Source organism: Phoxinus phoxinus, assembly GCF_949152265.1.
Source record: "Phoxinus phoxinus genome assembly, chromosome: 11".
Taxonomy (NCBI): Eukaryota; Metazoa; Chordata; class Actinopteri; order Cypriniformes; family Leuciscidae; genus Phoxinus; species Phoxinus phoxinus.
In genome coordinates this window covers 440001-459660 of record NC_136886.1, presented here as the reverse complement: position 1 = coordinate 459660, position 19660 = coordinate 440001, and the positions used below count along the sequence as shown (strand labels likewise).

The following is a 19660-nucleotide window of genomic DNA, read 5'->3' as shown; positions in this document are numbered from 1 at the left end:
AAAAAAAATATATAATTTTTTTTTTTTTTTTTACAAAAAAACAGGAAAGGAAAGGTTCTGTCGATTTAATGTAAAAAGTTTAATGTCATTTGAGGTGAACATTGTGAGCAATGAAAGTCTCAGTTCATCTTTAAGACATCAAGTGGTAATTAAACTATGGCTTTAACTCTTCAAAGCCAACAATTACAAACATCCTAAAACACACACACAACACAAGCTCGTTTCTGCCTTGGAATAAAAACATCTGCCGCTTCTCATCTTACAATTGTGAGTTTATATCTTGTGCGAGATTGATTATCACAATTGCATAATTTTTTACTCCGTGTTTCAAACTAGCTTCCGTACACCAGACGTATCAACACTTAAACACTAAGAAGCAAAACTGATTCCTGGGAATATTCCCAAAAAAAGTATTTTAAGGCAGTTAAAACTTCGCCTGCCAACAATTTATAAAATACAAAAAGTCCTAAAGCGGAGAAGCTGTGAAGACTGGTGTCAGTCGCTCTACTCGTCGTCGCCTCTCTGCCGGAGGATCCTGGATTTGCCGTTCTCGGTCTTCCTCTTCCTGAAGGTGGTGCCGGCGCTGTCTTCGGCCCCCAGAGACGTGATGGTGCGCTCCTTAAACCGGGGCCGGGGCTCCTGGGGGACGGCGGATGCAGGCGGAGCGAAACTCTCCACACGCGGGAGCTGCAGATCCACCTTCTCACTGCACACACACACACACACACACACACGTCAAGTATACGCTGTCAGCGTTTCACAGATTCACGTTTTTGAAGTTTACGCAAAAATAGTAATTTTCAATTTCTCCTGACCACTAGGGGGCACTGCGCTGTAACTGTGCAGGTTTCCTCAGGTCATGGTTGTCGTAACACACACCATTTTTGGTCAGAATACGCCGAAGTGTAGCGCAGATATAGCATCATACCCATGTTGACGTGCTCTCCGCTGAACTCGAGCAGTTTGAAGCTTCGACTTGAATTACGTGTTTTTTTGTTGGCAAAAAGTTTTAAAAAGTCATTTTTTTTGGACAATTCTAAATGGCGAAACATTTTTAAATGACATCATAGGGTGCGATCGAATCGTCTTGAGCCGAGGAATCAGAGGAATGTTTGTTCTTAGCCCTTACGTTTCATAAGTGATTAGCATAAACGTGAGTGGAACTTTGGACAGTTGGTGGCGCTAGAGCGATTGAGTTAGAGAGTCCGGGATCACTGTGGTTCGTGTTCAGACGGTCCTCTATCGGTGTGCCAAATCTCCATACGCCTCTATAGGCCGCCGTAGACTTCCAGAGAAGAAGAAGACATGCTCACGCTCCCTCACCTCTAACTAAACACTAACATAACTAAACATTCAACTAAAATTAACATTATAAATTGAAACTAAAAATAAACGCTTATTCAAAATATTAATAAAACTAAAATATGAACTTTTATAATTTGTTTTTTTAAGTGTAATTCTCCTCACAAACACAGTATTATTTTGCCGAACATCTGATAAGAACACATCAGTCTTACTATGGGTCTTTCACCGGCGTGATGCGTTCCCAGGATCCGTACGGATTGATCTTTCTGGCTCTCCTCACCGGGATCACCGCCGGGATCACCGGGATCACCGGGACCTCCTTCAGTGCGACAGGAGCGCTCGTGTCCTCTTTCTGCTCAGCGATCCCTGCGTCGTCTGAGGGTTTCTCTCCTGCGTCGTCTGAGGGTTTCTCTCCTGCGTCGTCTGAGGGTTTCTCTCCTGCGTCGTCTGATGACGTTTGGATCGGCTCGTCTTTTCTTTTCTGTGTGGAGAACAAACACACTGAGGTGTCGTACGGGAGTGTGTGTGTCGTACAGGAGTGTGTGTGTCGTACGGGAGTGTGTTTCCCGGACAGGAGTGTGTGTGTGTGTGGCAGTGAATGGCCGCCAGTGTCTCACCCTGAAACTGATCTTCACGCCGCCGGTGTGTGTGGTTTGCTCTGGTTCTGGTTCTGGTGTGTGTTTGGGAGGGTCAGACGGGTCTTCTTCTGCAGGCTCCGGCTCCGGCTCGGGATGAACGGGAGAAGAGTTTTCAGCCGTTATGATCACGTCACGAGGAGATTCAACGCCAGGAGGAAAAATGTCTTCCGAACTAAAGCCATCCGGTTTTTCCCAGCTGGATTCTGGCGGGATGAGAAATCAAAGGTTTTAAACAGGTTTTTCAGTACAGCCCGACATTATACAACAGTCCGATGTTATAAATGTATAGAAAACTGTTAAAAATGTATATATATTTTATGTTTGTACAATTATACTAAAAGATTTTACTTGATAAAATAGTCTAAACTCTTAATCAAACGACAGAAGGACTGGACAAGTGTTTGGGCTTTACAGAGATAACGGGAGATTACAGTAACAGAGAGTGTTATCAAGCTTTATCACATGGGTCGGCTGAATTCTAATGTAGAATGCGGTCTGTTATTTCTTGATAACACATCGTTGCCATGAAAAACAGCGTTGCCATGGACGCAGGATTCTAGAACACACACACCGGTGTCTGGAGCTTGAGAACACACACTCTGAAACGGGGTGCAAGCGGGGAATAATTATAAAGCGTGATCATCTCTGTGTAAACTTCACACTGGCACTTTTCCTACAGCATTCAAGCAGGTCCGGGTGACTCCACTGCTACGGATCGCAAAAGATGCCTCCAAATCATCAGTTCTCATTCTCCTGGATCTGTCTGCTGCCTTCGACACCGTGAATCATCAGATCCTCCTGTCCACCCTCTCATCACTGGGCATCACAGGAACTCCTCTCCACTGGTTTGAGTCCTATCTCACAGGGACTCCTCTCCACTGGTTTGAGTCCTATCTCACAGGAACTCCTCTCCACTGGTTTGAGTCCTATCTCACAGGGACTCCTCTCCACTGGTTTGAGTCCTATCTCACAGGAACTCCTCTCCACTGGTTTGAGTCCTATCTCACAGGGACTCCTCTCCACTGGTTTGAGTCCTATCTCACAGGAACTCCTCTCCACTGGTTTGAGTCCTATCTCACAGGAACTCCTCTCCACTGGTTTGAGTCCTATCTCACAGGTAGGTCCTTCAGGGTCGCATGGAGATGTGAGGTATCCAAAGCACATCAACTGACCACAGGGGTTCCTCAGGGTTCAGTTCTTGGACCGCTCCTCTTCTCCATTTACACCACATCACTGGGTTTCTCACATGGCTTCTCTTAACACTGCTATGCTGATGACACCCAGCTCTACCTCTCATTTCCACCTGATGATCCCACAGTAGCTGCTCGTATCTCAAGCTGCCTGGCGGACATCTCGGCATGGATGAAGGAACATCACCTGCAGCTCAACCTGGCAAAGACTGAGCTTCTCGTCCTCCCTGCCAATCCGTCTCTACAGCACGACTTCACTATCCAGCTAGATTCAACTTTAATCACCCCATCAAGGTCGGTCAGAAACCTTGGAGTAACACTTGATGAGCATCTGACCTTCACAGACCACATCACAAAGACAGCTCGATCATGCAGGTTTGCACTGCACAACATCCGGAAGATCAGGCCCTTCCTAACCAGAGGTGGAAAGTCCAGGTTCAGAAAGTAAAAGTCCTCCTCAGTATTTTGTTCCAATCACCTGGATTTGCTAATTAGCACAGTTTTTCAGCCAGGAGATAGAACTAATTAGTGAAATCAGCTGACTGAGTTCATGGGTGGAATAAACATATGGCATGACTTTTACTTTCTGACCCCTGGACTTTCCACCTCTGATCCTAACTGAGCATGCAACACAACTTCTCGCCCAGGCCTTGGTTATCTCTAGGCTGGATTACTGCAATGCTCTTCTGGCCGGTCTTCCATCATGTGCAACTAAACCTCTACAGATGATCCAGAATGCTGCAGCCCGTCTTGTCTTCAACGAGCCCACGTCACTCCTCTGTTCATCTCTCTGCACTGGCTACCACTCGCTGCTCGCATCAAGTTCAAGGCATTGACGCTTGCTCACAGATCGACCACAGGCTCAGCTCCCTCCTACTTTCACTCGCTCCTACGAGTCTACATCCCTACCAGAAGCCTGCGATCGGTCAATGAGCGACGGCTCGTGGTACCATCACAGAGAGCCACAGAATCACTCTCCAGAACATTCTCATTCACGGTTCCATGCTGGTGGAATGATCTCCCCCTCGTCCGGATGCAGAATCCCTGACCACATTCAAAAGACGACTGAAAGCTCATCTCTTCCGTGAGCACTTGACATAAAAAATAAAATAAAATAAAAAGAATCCTCTCTTGTTTGGCTTCTGCTACTCTGAGCAATGCCAGAACTTTGTATTTTGAGCACTTCTTGCGTTATTTTTGCCTCTTCACGATGACTCGCTTGCTGTAGTCCTCAGTTGTAAGTCGCTTTGGATAAAAGCATCTGCTAAATGACTAAATGTAAATGTAAACTTCACAACTCAGTGAAACGCTGACGGCGCACATGCGTATCACGTGTTTAGTCTATACATATGAGCCGTGTAAATATATATGTGCAGGCGTGTGTCTTTCTCTACAAAGTGTTAGACTTGTCCGGCTGCAAAATACAGAATCTTTAGTTGTTTCCGCGTATCCGTGCGAACGGGAATATGTTGATGAGGTGTATCGGACAGGGAAGGAGGCTGTTGTGTTCAGATGTGTGTGTGGATGTGTCTCTCACTGCCGGTCTCCGTGTTGTAGTAGTACATGTATCCATCAGGACTCACGGCCTCCATCCACGCCGCGGCTGACGGATCCTGCGCATGTAAACGTGGCGTTAGCTCTGTAACACACAACCTCAGACTCACACACACTCAGACTCACACACACACACACACACAACCTCAGACTCACACACACAACCTCAGACTCACACACACAACCTCAGACTCACACACACAACCTCAGACTCACACACACAACCTCAGACTCACACACACAACCTCAGACTCACACACACAACCTCAGACTCACACACACAACCTCAGACTCACACACTCACACACACAACCTCAGACTCACACACTCACACACACAACCTCAGACTCACACACACAACCTCAGACTCACACACACAACCTCAGACTCACACACACAACCTCAGACTCACACACACAACCTCAGACTCACACACACAACCTCAGACTCACACACACAACCTCAGACTCACACACACAACCTCAGACTCACACACACAACCTCAGACTCACACACACAACCTCAGACTCACACACACAACCTCAGACTCACACACACACGCTCAGACTCACACACACTCTCGGACGGATGCGTTTAGTTCACCTGCATGTGTCCCGCGGCTGATGACGACGAGCTCTCGTCCAGGAACCCGTCCGGTCTCTCCCACTGCGACTCTGAGAACACACACACAGTGACTCTGAGAACACACACATACACACACAGTGACTCTGAGAACACACACACACACACACAGTGACTCTGAGAACACACACACACACAGTGACTCTGAGAACACACACACACACACACAGTGGCCCTCATTTATCAATCTTGCGTCGAAACGGGCGTATATGTTGGCGTAAGATCATGCTTACACTCCTCTCACCGCCTGGTTTATGAAGCTGTGCGTACCTTTGATATTCAGGTGTACGCAACACCTGCCTCTTGATAAATGCCGCGGCTGAAAACGATCGTCATTAGATTAACACGCCCCTTTATATTCACGTCTCCGCCTCCCCCACGCCCTCACTTTACGCCATGGACACGCGGAAGACGGCAAAGAGGAGTTGTTGTTTTTTTACAGTGGGTCATAATATATCATATCTTTAGTTTGTCAGTGCGTTTTGTGGTGTTAGGAATTGTTTTTCTGCGCATTTCAGCACTAACTTAAAACGTGCGTACATGTACACCACCTCCTGAGCTGGCGTAGGATTGAGCGTGCCGTACGCCAACGTCCATATTGATAAATCGCAAAGTCACCGTGGTTTTGGGTGTACGCTGGAAACTTGGTGTATGCACTTTTCATAAATGAGGGCCAGTGACTCTGAGAACACACACACACACACACACACACACCTCCTGTGCTGGAGTTGTAATAATACATCTGGCCGTCTCCTGCGGTTCCGCTCACCCACACATCGGGCCGGCTGCGGCGGCTGGGTCCTGACGGCGTGTGTGTGGCGGCGCGCTTCTTGGGTTTTTTCGGTGCTTTAGCGGGAGGTTCTGGTGGAGGCAAACTCACGCCTGCAGACACGAGAACAGCAGATCATCACACACACACACACAACTGCAGACACGAGAACAGCAGATCATCACACACACACACACACACACACACACACACACACACACACACACACACACACACACACACACACACACACACACACACACACACACACACACACACACACACACACACACACACACACACACACACACACACACACACACACACACACACACACACACAAACACGCGCGCGCGCGCTGGAAACCAGTGTTGGGGAAGCAACACACTACAGGCGCATTACTCACTCAGACACTCAGATTACCTGAGGATGTAACGAGTAACGGCATTACGTAACCAGATTACTTTTTTTATTAAACGAGTTAAGTAACAAGTTTCAAGTAAAGCATTTATTTTTATGTAATTTTAGTAATGCACATTACGGTTCAGTGTAATCAATTAACATTCTTCATAACAGTCACTCATGCAGGAACAGACACAAGTACATTAGTAACTAAACATATTCCTTCTAATAAAGAGCTGTATAATAATGTTAGGAGATCTTCTTGTGTAAGGCATACATCACTCTACGGCTCAGGAAATATGCTCTGTGCTCAGAATATAATAATATTTGAAATGTGTTTTTAAAAGTAAACAGTATAAGTTGCCGAATGCATTCCTGCGGTTTCAGGAACTCCTGCACTAGAAGAGTGTCTGCCCGGTGAGAGAACGTCACATTACTCCACATGAAGTCAACACACACACACACAGTTATGAGAGTAACATTACTTCACATGAAGTCAACACACACACAGTTATGAGAGTAAGAGACGGAGACCTGAGGACTGCGCCGTGAGCCTCTTCAGATCCTCCTCGTACGCCTTCTGAGCCGCTTCCTCCATCGCTGCGAACTCCTTGGACATCTTCTGCTCCTGCTTGGCCTTCGCAACGCTCTTCTTCTTAATCTGTCAGGAGCATTGACGGGTCACATGAGCGCGGCGGGCCAATCAGAGAGCGTCTCACACACTCTTATCATCACACACATGCCGCTCTGACAGCAGGAGCCAACATTCTGTTTACAGCTCATTTCCACAGTTCACAGTAACAACAGAGTCAGCGACGCAAACTTCCTCAGACGCGATCAGTGTCGTTACTCAGATCAGTGTGTTGTTCTCATCCAATAAAGTGTGAATCCTCATCGGTTTACTGGGACATACGGCACTATCGGGAAGAGGAGACCAGCGCAACTTCCCTTTCATGACAACTTCAAACGTAGTGTATAGCGTAAAAAGGTAATGTGACCGTGTGTGCAGGATGCTTTACTCAGAATACTGTGCAATATTCACCATACAATGAGAAATGCATCGTGTCACATGATCTCATCATATCCGAGTATGTACACACTGACTACACACTGACTACACACTGACTACACACTGACTACACACTGACTACACACTGACTACACACTGACTACACACTGACTACACACTCAGCACACACTCAGCACACACTCAGCACACACTCAGCACACACTCAGCACACACTCAGCACACACTCAGCACACACTCAGCACACACTGAGTACACACTGAGTAGACACAGAGTAGACACAGAGTAGACACAGAGTACACACTGAGTACACACTGAGTAGACACTGAGTAGACACTGAGTAAACACTGAGTAGACACGGAGTACACACTGAGTACACACTGAGTAGACACTGAGTAGACACTGAGTAGACACTGAGTAGACACTGAGTAGACACGGAGTACACACTGAGTACACACTGAGTACACACTGAGTACACACTGAGTAGACACGGAGTAGACACGGAGTAGACACGGAGTACACACTGAGTACACACTGAGTACACACTGAGTAGACACGGAGTAGACACGGAGTAGACACTGAGTAGACACTGAGTAGACACGGAGTACACACTGAGTACACACTGAGTACACACTGAGTAGACACTGAGTAGACACGGAGCCTGTCAAAATACCAACAGTCTTGGCCACTAGAGAGAGCGCGTGCACGAACAGAAAGAAAGTGTGCAAGACTGTCCCTGTGTCCCATGTCTTAAAAATGCCAAAGTGCAGTGCCCTAAACGCACACTAAACACACAGGTTTGCAAACACCACTTCGGAGCAGTATTTGAGGCTAAGCGTATCCCATCATGCATTAGGATCAGGAAATCGCTAGATGTTGAGGAACACATTCCACTGCAAGTTAAATTAATTAGATATTTCAAATAATTTGGTAGTAAAATTAAGTGTTGCACATGTTACTGGTGCACAGATGAGTAGGCTGTGTGTCTTTGCAACTGCGTTTTATCACTTAATTAGAAGCACCACCATTTTAAACTGTGTCTTCTGTTACATAGGGACTACTGAACACACACTTAGAAGTTTATTTTGAAATGGAAAGTATAAGTGAAAAGAAAACTATAAGTGTGTCCCATTGGGTAATCAAAAGTTTTACACACTTGCAGTCTTCATGCCTACTTGAACACTTGTGCCAAATACAAATATTATTTGGACAGGCGATCACACACTGAGTTCAGTGCGCATGTGACGTACAGCATACTCAAAAGGAGAGTCAGACGTAATCTCAGGTAGTATGCAGTACTCTAGTGTTGTTATTGTTTCTTACCTCTGCGATTTTGGCCGCGACATTCTCTTTGTGATTCTTTCCTCTCTCGTGAAACTCGACGCTCTGCGAGAGAAACACATTCAGATCGAGTGTGCAAGAGAAGGATCGAGTGTGCAAGAGAAGAGAAGGATCGGGGTTAGGGTTAGGGTTGATTCACTCACGGGCTTGTTATCTGCGATCCAGCACTTGCAGTACTGACAGAACTTCTTCGGCTGGGATTTCCAGTAATCAGCCCTGCGTTACAAACACAAACACACACACAGATACTTCACTGCATTAGCGCATCGTTTACAGTCCGAGCTCAAGAGGCGCGAGTTCGTGGAGTGTCTGATCAACATCCACGTGATTACTTACATTATGAAGGATGGAAATCTCAAATTTCTTCCCTTAAATGTACATAAATGTTTTACTCATTCTACATGCTCACTGGTGAGTGCTCACTGCTGTCACGTAAAAATGACGTCATGGCCGCGCGACAAACCGTGATGAAGGATTGGAAATTTACAATTAAAACAAGATTGACAAATATGATGCTGAATGATTACTCCATAATCATAAACAACATTATAACCAAAAATGGATGTCTCACTGTACGCAAACACGCGTGTGACCGGCTGTGTGAGTATAAGAGCGCGTCCGGCGCGTCCACTGTCAGCGCCTCCCATATGGTCTAGCGGTTAGGATTCCTGGTTTTCACCCAGGCGGCCCGGGTTCGACTCCCGGTATGGGAAGGAAATTTTTAGATTAGCCAACATAATTCAAGATTTCATTATTTAAGTTATTCAGGTCCACCATTAATCATTTTTAGTTAGTCTTAGAGGCCTACACGAACTACAGAGACAAGCAGAAGATATGTAAAAACTCATAAATGCTGTTTCAGTGCTGAACCATTTCCACAAATAAATTCATATTGAATTCAGAAAATTTCACTATGGAATGAATTAATTTAGTATGTCATCTTTTAAAAGTTTAATCTAATAATTATGACGCACAGACAAGTAAAAAATTGGATTGAAAAATGTACTTTGTCTAAATAAAAAATTTGGTCAATTGCGACTTTTTAAGACGTAGTCTACCGTCATAATTTTAATTTAGACTTTTGAAGTCATAATTTGGACTTTTTGTCATAATTATTACTTGATTCCGACTTTTCAATGTCATAAAAAAGTTTTTAAGTAATAAGTTTGACAAAAAGTTTAAATTATGAGCAAAAAACAAAACAAAATTATGACTTAATTTATGTTTTAGTCAATTTTGACTTTTTCATGTTGTCATAATTTATACAACAAATTTTTTTTCAATAAATGTTTAAATCTCTGAGATCAGCAGCTCCTCATTACTCGTGTCATCAGTCAAGCTGACTCCCAGAACACACACTCATCTCATTACAAAAACACACGTTTATTTAGACTTTAAACACAGACACACCCTTTAAAATATCAGTCATAAAGAAATATTAAAGAAGAAAACTGCAGCATATACAGAAACAATGTGCAAACATGGAGAACACTCTTTTAAATATATTTGACACATTAAAATCAGAAAACAAGAGAAGAAAATAAATACAGTGCATAGAAATTCATCCTGAAATAATCAATGACAAAATAAACAAACATCAAATTAACACAAGAACGATCATAACCAAACAATAATTTAAGTTTTAAAAAGGTGCAATAACTGGATCCTTGATTAGAGTGCATGTCGTCTGTTATCAAGATAAAAAGGAATATTAATCATATAAACATAGTGACAATAAAGTGTTCGAACCTGTAAAGAGTTAAAAAGTGTGGAAATTTGGTTATCATTTGAAATCACAAAAATATTCCAATTTCAAACAATCGTACAAACTCGCTGAGCTCCAGTGGCTGTGTGAGAAGAACAGCTTTAGCAGCAGGTGTTGATGATCAGTGTGTGTGTGTGTGTGTGTGAGGACTTCCTGACCAGCAGGAAGTGACCGCCGCTCCAGCGCTGACCCCTGACCTCAGTAACACCCGTCCCGCCAGCTCGCGTCCCGCAGCGTCGACAGGCTCCTCGGAGGCGTCAGCAAACTGAGGAGAACATCAGAATGACATCTGACCAGAGTACAGCATCTACAGATATATAACTCTATGATATATAACTCTATGATACATAACTCTATGATATATAACTCTATGATATATAACTCTATGATATATAACTATGATATATGACTCTGATATATGACTCTGATATATAACTCTATGATATATAACTCTATGAGATATAACTCTATGATATATAACTCTATGATATATGACTCTATGATATATAACTCTATGAGATATAACTCTATGACATATAACTCTATGATATATAACTCTATGATATATAACTCTATGATATATGACTCTATGATATATAACTCTATGAGATATAACTCTATGATATATAACTCTATGAGATATAACTCTATGATATATAACTCTATGATATATGACTCTATGATATATAACTCTATGAGATATAACTCTATGACATATAACTCTATGAGATATAACTCTATGAGATATAACTCTATGAGATATAACTCTATGATATATAACTCTATGATATATAACTCTATGAGATATAACTCTATGACATATAACTCTATGAGATATAACTCTATGAGATATAACTCTATGATATATGACTCTATGAGATATAACTCTGTGATATATAACTCTATGAGATATAACTCTATGAGATATAACTCTATGAGATATAACTCTATGAGATATAACTCTATGAGATATAACTCTATGATATATAACTCTATGATATATAACTCTATGATATATGACTCTATGATATATAACTCTATGATATATGACTCTATGAGATATAACTCTATGATATATGACTCTATGATATATAACTCTATGATATATGACTCTATGATATATGACTCTATGATATATAACTCTATGAGATATAACTCTATGAGATATAACTCTATGAGATATAACTCTATGAGATATAACTCTATGAGATATAACTCTATGATATATAACTCTATGAGATATAACTCTATGATATATAACTCTATGATATATAACTCTATGATATATGACTCTATGATATATAACTCTATGATATATGACTCTATGATATATAACTCTATGATATATGACTCTATGATATATGACTCTATGATATATAACTCTATGATATATAACTCTATGAGATATAACTCTATGAGATATAACTCTATGATATATAACTCTATGATATATGACTCTATGATATATAACTCTATGATATATGACTCTATGAGATATAACTCTATGATATATGACTCTATGATATATAACTCTATGATATATGACTCTATGATATATAACTCTATGAGATATAACTCTATGAGATATAACTCTATGATATATGACTCTATGATATATAACTCTATGATATATGACTCTATGATATATAACTCTATGATATATAACTCTATGATATATGACTCTATGATATATAACTCTATGAGATATAACTCTATGATATATAACTCTATGATATATAACTCTATGATATATGACTCTATGATATATAACTCTATGATATATAACTCTATGATATATGACTCTATGATATATGACTCTATGATATATAACTCTATGATATATGACTCTATGATATATAACTCTATGAGATATAACTCTATGATATATAACTCTATGATATATGACTCTATGATATATGACTCTATGATATATAACTCTATGATATATGACTCTATGATATATGACTCTATGAGATATAACTCTATGATATAAAACTCTATATATGACTCTATGATATATAACTCTATGATATATAACTCTATGATATATGACTCTATGATATATGACTCTATGATATATAACTCTATGAGATATAACTCTATGAGATATAACTCTATGATATATAACTCTATGATATATGACTCTATGATATATAACTCTATGAGATATAACTCTATGATATATAACTCTATGATATATAACTCTATGATATATGACTCTATGATATATGACTCTATGATACATAACTCTATGATACATAACTCTATGATACATAACTCTATGATATATGACTCTATGATATATAACTCTATGATATATGACTCTATGATATATAACTCTATGATACATGACTCTATGATATATAAATCTATGATATATAACTCTATGATATATAACTCTATGAGATATAACTCTATGATATATAACTCTATGAGATATAACTCTATGATGTATGACTCTATGATGTATAACTCTATGATATATAACTCTATGATATATAACTCTATGAGATATAACTCTATGAGATATAACTCTATGATATATGACTCTATGAGATATAACTCTATGATATATAACTCTATGAGATATAACTCTATGATATATGACTATGATATATAACTCTATGATATATGACTCTATGATATATGACTCTATGATATATAACTCTATGATATATGACTCTGATATATAACTCTATGATATATGACTCTATGATATATGACTCTATGATACATGACTCTATGATACATAACTCTATGAGATATAACTCTATGATATATAACTCTATGATATATAACTCTATGATATATAACTCTATGATATATGACTCTATGATATATAACTCTATGAGATATAACTCTATGATATATAACTCTATGAGATATAACTATGATATATGACTCTATGATATATAACTCTATGATATATAACTATGATATATGACTCTATGATATATAACTCTATGAGATATAACTCTATGATATATAACTCTATGAGATATAACTCTATGATATATAACTCTGTGAGATATAACTCTATGAGATATAACTCTATGATATATAACTCTATGAGATATAACTCTATGAGATATAACTCTATGATATATAACTCTATGATATATAACTCTATGATATATAACTCTATGATATATGACTCTATGATATATAACTCTATGATATATAACTCTATGATATATAACTCTATGATATATAACTCTATGATATATAACTCTATGAGATATAACTCTATGATATATGACTCTATGATATATAACTCTATGATACATGACTCTATGATATATAACTCTATGATATATAACTCTATTATATATAACTCTATGATATATAACTCTATGATATATAACTCTATGAGATATAACTCTATGACATATAACTCTATGAGATATAACTCTATGATATATAACTCTATGAGATATAACTCTATGATATATAACTCTATGATATATAACTCTATGATATATGACTCTATGATATATGACTCTATGATATATAACTCTATGATATATAACTCTATGAGATATAACTCTATGAGATATAACTCTATGATATATAACTCTATGAGATATAACTCTATGATATATAACTCTATGATATATAACTCTATGATATACATTATGCTTTTTCAGATGTTCCTTCATGTAGTGTGTAATAGAGATGTTTGTGTCTGTAAAAGCTCCTGAACACAGTGATTCTGAAACGAGTCGTCAGTGATCCAGTCTCTGCTGATCCTGTGCAGGTGTGTAACTAATTAGCATAATGCCAGCCTGTGGTGTTGATTGGCTGAGCAGCGTCTCTTAGCCCCGCCCTCCAACACTAGTGTATCTGAGACTGGAAGAGTTCGGTTCGTGTTGTTCGTGTCGAGGAGACGCTGTTCTCTGAGATCGAGACGGTAAAACCCACGCCATCGTCACTGTTCGTATCACTGTGATCAAGAGCTGAGATACAGATATGATAATGAGCGTTTGCTTTCTGACCAATCACAGCAGAGCAGCTCTCAGAGAGGCGGGGTTTAGAGAGACTGAATCTGGCCAATCACAGCAGAGCAGCTCTTAGAGAGGCAGGGTTTAGAGAGACTGAATCTGACCAATCACAGCAGAGCAGCTCTCAGAGAGGCGGGGTTTAGAGAGACTGAATCTGGCCAATCACAGCAGAGCAGCTCTCAGAGAGGCGGGGTTTAGAGAGACTGAATCTGGCCAATCACAGCAGAGCAGCTCTCAGAGAGGCGGGGTTTAGAGAGACTGAATCTGGCCAATCACAGCAGAGCAGCTCTCAGAGAGGCGGGGTTTAGAGAGACTGAATCTGGCCAATCACAGCAGAGCAGCTCTCAGAGAGGCGGGGCTTAGAGAGACTGAATCACAGTGTTATTGATCCTGGATGAATGCATGGCTCATTGTTAGTTCATATTGGTAAATACATAAACTCATGTTAACAGATTAAACCTTATTGTAAAGTGTTCCCACTAAAGGAAAGGACAGTAACGGACACATTAATGCAGTTTTCCTCGCGGACTCCATCAGATGGCAGCGGGTCTCTATTCTTCAGGATCTCGACCTGAATTTTTCATAACTTACTAATTTTAGGTTTTAATCCGAATCAGTTTTGAGTTTTAAGCAGCTTTGAGGATTTGAAGAAGCTGAAGATGAAGCTGGAGATGTGTGTGTGTGTGTGTGTGTGTGTGTGTGTGTGTGTGTGTGTGTGTGTGTGTGTGTGTGTGTGTGTGTGTGTGTGTGAGAGAGAGTGTGTGTGTGTGTGTGTGAGTGTGTGAGAGAGTGTGTGTGTGTGTGTGTGTGTGAGAGAGAGTGTGTGTGTGAGAGAATGTGTGTGTGTGTGTGTGTGTGTGTGTGTGTGTGTGTGTGTGTGTGTGTGAGAGTGTGTTTGTTTACCTGCGCACCGGAGCCGTGAGTTTGCCGCGCGAGCCGCTCGCTATGAAGGACGCGGGCCGCGGTAAACCACTGCGCGCCGGGATCTGGGAGACGGACACTTTCCCACCGGACATACACTGGGACACACACTGGGAACTGGCCGACGGACCCTTGATGGTGGGACTGACGTAAGCGGTGGCTTTGAGCGTCTGACGGGACGAGAAGTTCCCAACGCTCTGAACACGAGCCTGCAGCTGACCTGGAGCCGGAACTGCACACACACACACACAGTCAATGAGAGTGTGTGTGTGTGAGTGAGTGAGTGAGTGTGTGTGTGTGTGTGTGTGTGTGTGTGTGTGTGTGTGTGTGTGTGAGTGAGTGAGTGAGTGAGTCAGTGTGTGTGTGTGTGTGTGTGTGTGAGTGAGTCAGTGAGTGAGTGGAGTGAGTGAGTGTGTGTGTGTGTGTGTGTGTGTGAGTGAGTCAGTGAGTGAGTGGAGTGAGTGAGTGTGTGTGAGTGAGTGTGTGTGTGTGTGTGTGTGTGTGTGTGTGTGTGAGTGAGTGTGAGTGAGTGAGTGAGTGAGTGAGTGTGTGTGTGTGTGTGTGTGTGTGTGAGTGTGAGTGTGAGTGTGTGTGTGTGTGTGTGTGTGTGTGTGTGTGTGCGTATGTGTGTGTGTGAGACGTACTGCAGGTCTGAAGCCGCGTCAGTGTCCCGGACGAGTCGAAGCTCTGGCTGATCCGCAGGGACGGGGACGCGGGAACGGACGCCATCGGGAAACTCAGCAGGTTTGGCATACTCCTCCTCAGCTTATCTGAGGAAACATCACTCCTGTTAGCTCTGCCAATCACACACACACACACACTCTCACACACTCACTAACTCACACACTCACACACTCACTCACTCACTCACTCACTCACTCACTCACTCACTCACTCACTCACTCATTCACACACACACACACACACACACACATGTTCTACATCAGATTAAAGCCCAATTACACTTGATGTGCTGTAAGAGGATAGAGACGCAGCAGAAAGTGTGTGTTTGATGTAAGACGCTTAAAGACTGAACATCAGAGAGCTTTACCCATCAGCCCCTTCCCCTGCAGCCGGCGGGTTCTCGCAAACATATGAACAAATAGATCTAAAGTTAATAGAACATAATTCATAATGCAAAAACATTATAATCGGAATTATGTTTACAAGTTTGGAATAATTCTGATGTTCTAGTGTTTCTGAGAGAGTCTCTTCTGCTCACCAAAGCTGCGTTTATCTGATCGAAAATACAGTAAAACAGTGAAATATGATTATAATGTAGATCATCAGTTCTCTATGTGAATATATAGTAAAGTGTAATTTATTCCTGTGATCAAATCTGAATTTATCATCATTACTCCAGTCTTCAGTGTCACATGATCCTCCAGAAATCAGTGTAATATGATGATCTGATGATCAAGACACATTTATGATTATTATCAGTGTTGAAAACAGTTTCATATTTTTGTGGAAACTGATACATTTTATATTTTAGGATTCTTTGATGATAGAAAGTTCAAAAGTACAGCGTTTATTTGAAATAGAATATTTTGTAACATTATAAATGTCACTTTTGATCAATTTCATGCGCCTTCAGTGAATAAAAGTGTTCATTTCTTCTTAAAAAATACAACCTTTTGAACAGTAGTGTATATAATATATAATCAGTTTTAAGGTGACATATTTATGCCCCTTTTCACAACATGTGATATAAATCTATGGAGTCCCCAGAATGTGTGTGTGAAATTTCAGCTCAAAATACCAGATCATTTATTATATCTCGTCAAATTTGCTCCTTTGTGGGTGTGAGCAAAAACGTGCAGTTTGTGTGTGTGTCGCTTTAAATGCAAATGAGCTGCAGCTCCGCCTCCGTTCAGAAGAGGGCGGAGCTTCAGAAACTCTGGCAATAACAGAACTGGCCAATCTCACTCATCCAGAATCCCAGAATAACCAGCAGCGAGTGCAGCCGTACGGAGAGACTCAGAGTTTCTGGATGTTAGTGGAGTCACACTGGAGTCACACTGGAGTCACACTGGAGTCACACTGGAGTCACACTGGTTTATCGGTTTTAAACATCATTTCCTCCCAGAATCTGACCTGACGTTGATGATCATAATCACCTGCGCTGCTCCGGAGTCCGTGCGGCTCGCTGGCAGGCGTGTGTGTGTGTGTGTGTGTGTGCGCTGCGCCGGAGAGCCCCCAGTCCCTGATGCTGCTGAAGGTGTGTGAGTGCGGCAGGGCTCCGGCGCGGCTCAGGCGCGGCTGCGGCGGCGGCATCTCTTCATCATCCTCCTCCTCCTCTTCCTCGTCCAGCTGCGAGTCGCTGCGCTGGAAGCAGAAGCTGGCGCTGCGGCGGTTAATGGAGGAGGAGGAGGAGGAGGCGAAGTCCTGACGGAGACCTGAGAGGAGCGAACGCTCAAAGTCACATCATCAAAGGAACAACATAAGACAACAGTGAAATAAGAAGAGGTATTCTGCATTAAAGGGATAAGTTAGTTCACTTTGAAATGAAATGTTGGTATGTTTTATCTTACCTGAAGTGCATCAAGATGTCGGTGTCTTTGTCTCCGCTGTAGTTTCAATGTTGATATTTTTAGGTCAAGCCGTTCTTGTCTGTCAGTCATATAATGCAGGTCTATAGGCACTGTCTCCAAAAGCATGCAGAGAAAAGTCCAAATTACACAATTCCCCATCGTAAGTGCACATTGATGGCCTAAGACACGAAACAAGCGGTTTGTGTGAGAAAACCAACAGTATTTATATCGTTTTTATCTCTTTTACACAACCACGTCCATCTGATCTGTTTACTTAGTCTCCACAAGCGCCGGAAGGCTCTGGAAGTGATCTCTCTCTCTCTCGCGCGTGTACGTCACTCATTGTTTACACCAGAACCGATGCACAGAACAGATTGTAGGACGGCTAATATAAATGGTGCTAGTTTGCGCTTATCCGGGATGTTTACACCGATGTAAAAAAATACATTTACGTAAGCTCGCGCGAACTCATCCGGGAGAACACTTCCGGCGCTCTACAGCGCTTGTGGAGATTAAGTAAACAGATCAGATGGACGTGGTTGTGTAAAAGAGATAAAAACGATATAAATACTGTACGTTTTCTCACACAAACCGCTTGTTTCGTGTCTTAGGCCATCAATGTGCACTTACGATGGGGAATTGTGTAATTTGGACTTTTCTCTGCATGCTTTTGGAGACAGTGCCTATAGACCTGCATTATATGACTGACAGACAAGAACGGTTTGACCTAAAAATATCAACATTGAAACTCCTACGGAGACAAAGACACCGACATCTTGATGCACTTCAGGTAAGATAAAACACACCAATACTTAATTTCAAAGTGAACTAACTTATCCCTTTAACATCTTTTGCACATTTCTCCAACACTCGCCGTAATGCAGTCATGAACGTCACTTTTTATTCATCTCATATATGAGCCATACTTCCTCAATTGATTGATTACAAGTTTTCCCGAAATGTAATTTGAATCTCTTGTATTTTGGGTCAAATCATTGAGTTGCTGAAGAACTGGTTAACCGAGGATTATTTAGTGTTTTTATGTCAGTTTGTCGTTCCGCTCGAGGGGATTTACGTGTGCATTCATGCATTTGGCAGACGCTTCATCACCATCAGGGAATCGAGTGTTTCTGGCATTGCTCTACTGTACGAGCTTCAGGAAAACACACAAATCAAATAAAAACTTTAAAAAAAGATTACATTTTAAATGTAAAAAATATTTACAATACTGTTTTTAAACAGTATTAAGTCCTAAAATGGTTCAGGTCATACTTAGAAGCGAGAGGTTATTATGTGAGTTTAGGAGACCATAAGTCTGAGTGGACATCCATGACATGCGGAGTTCCTCAAGGCTCAATACTCGGGCCACTCCTATTCAACCTGTACATGCTTCCAATGAGCCAAATAATGAGAAAGAACCAAATCTCTTACCACAGCTATGCAGACGACACACACACACACACACACGCACACACACACACACACACGCGCACACACACACACACACACACACACACACACACACACGCGCACACACACACACACACACACACACACACACACACACACAC

The 19660-nt window shown here is 41.4% G+C and overlaps 2 protein-coding genes across 6 annotated transcripts in view; both read right to left on the bottom strand.

Moving 5' to 3' along the window:
• Positions 1-50: 50 nt before the first annotated feature.
• Positions 51-9515, bottom strand: wbp4 (WW domain binding protein 4). Of its 2 annotated transcripts, XM_079629409.1 has the most exons (11): positions 9205-9331; positions 9012-9084; positions 8851-8913; positions 7035-7161; positions 6044-6211; positions 5291-5361; positions 4671-4746; positions 1923-2146; positions 1757-1786; positions 1518-1708; positions 51-706 (listed from the first exon to the last, which is right to left on the bottom strand). In XM_079629409.1, coding segments are annotated over exons 1-11 (1227 nt in total). In that variant the 5' UTR covers positions 9207-9331; the 3' UTR covers positions 51-504. The 2 variants fall into 2 exon arrangements, with proteins under 2 accessions (XP_079485535.1, XP_079485534.1); XM_079629408.1 differs by having other exon boundaries at positions 1518-1786; positions 9205-9515.
• A 715-nt stretch (positions 9516-10230) lies between these two features.
• The window catches only part of slain1b (SLAIN motif family, member 1b), a 21563-nt gene continuing 12133 nt past the window's right edge, over positions 10231-19660 (bottom strand). For 2 of the 4 annotated variants that reach the window (XM_079629399.1, XM_079629400.1), the window contains 4 exons: positions 17676-17954; positions 16200-16325; positions 15538-15787; positions 10232-10898 (listed from right to left, as the gene is read on the bottom strand). In XM_079629399.1, coding sequence (XP_079485525.1) covers positions 10832-10898; positions 15538-15787; positions 16200-16325; positions 17676-17954 — 722 coding nt within the window. In that variant the 3' untranslated portion in view covers positions 10232-10831. Of the gene's footprint in view, positions 10899-15537; positions 15788-16199; positions 16326-17675; positions 17955-19660 lie in introns of all 4 variants that reach the window. The other 2 variants (XM_079629398.1, XM_079629401.1) reach the window with 2 other exon arrangements.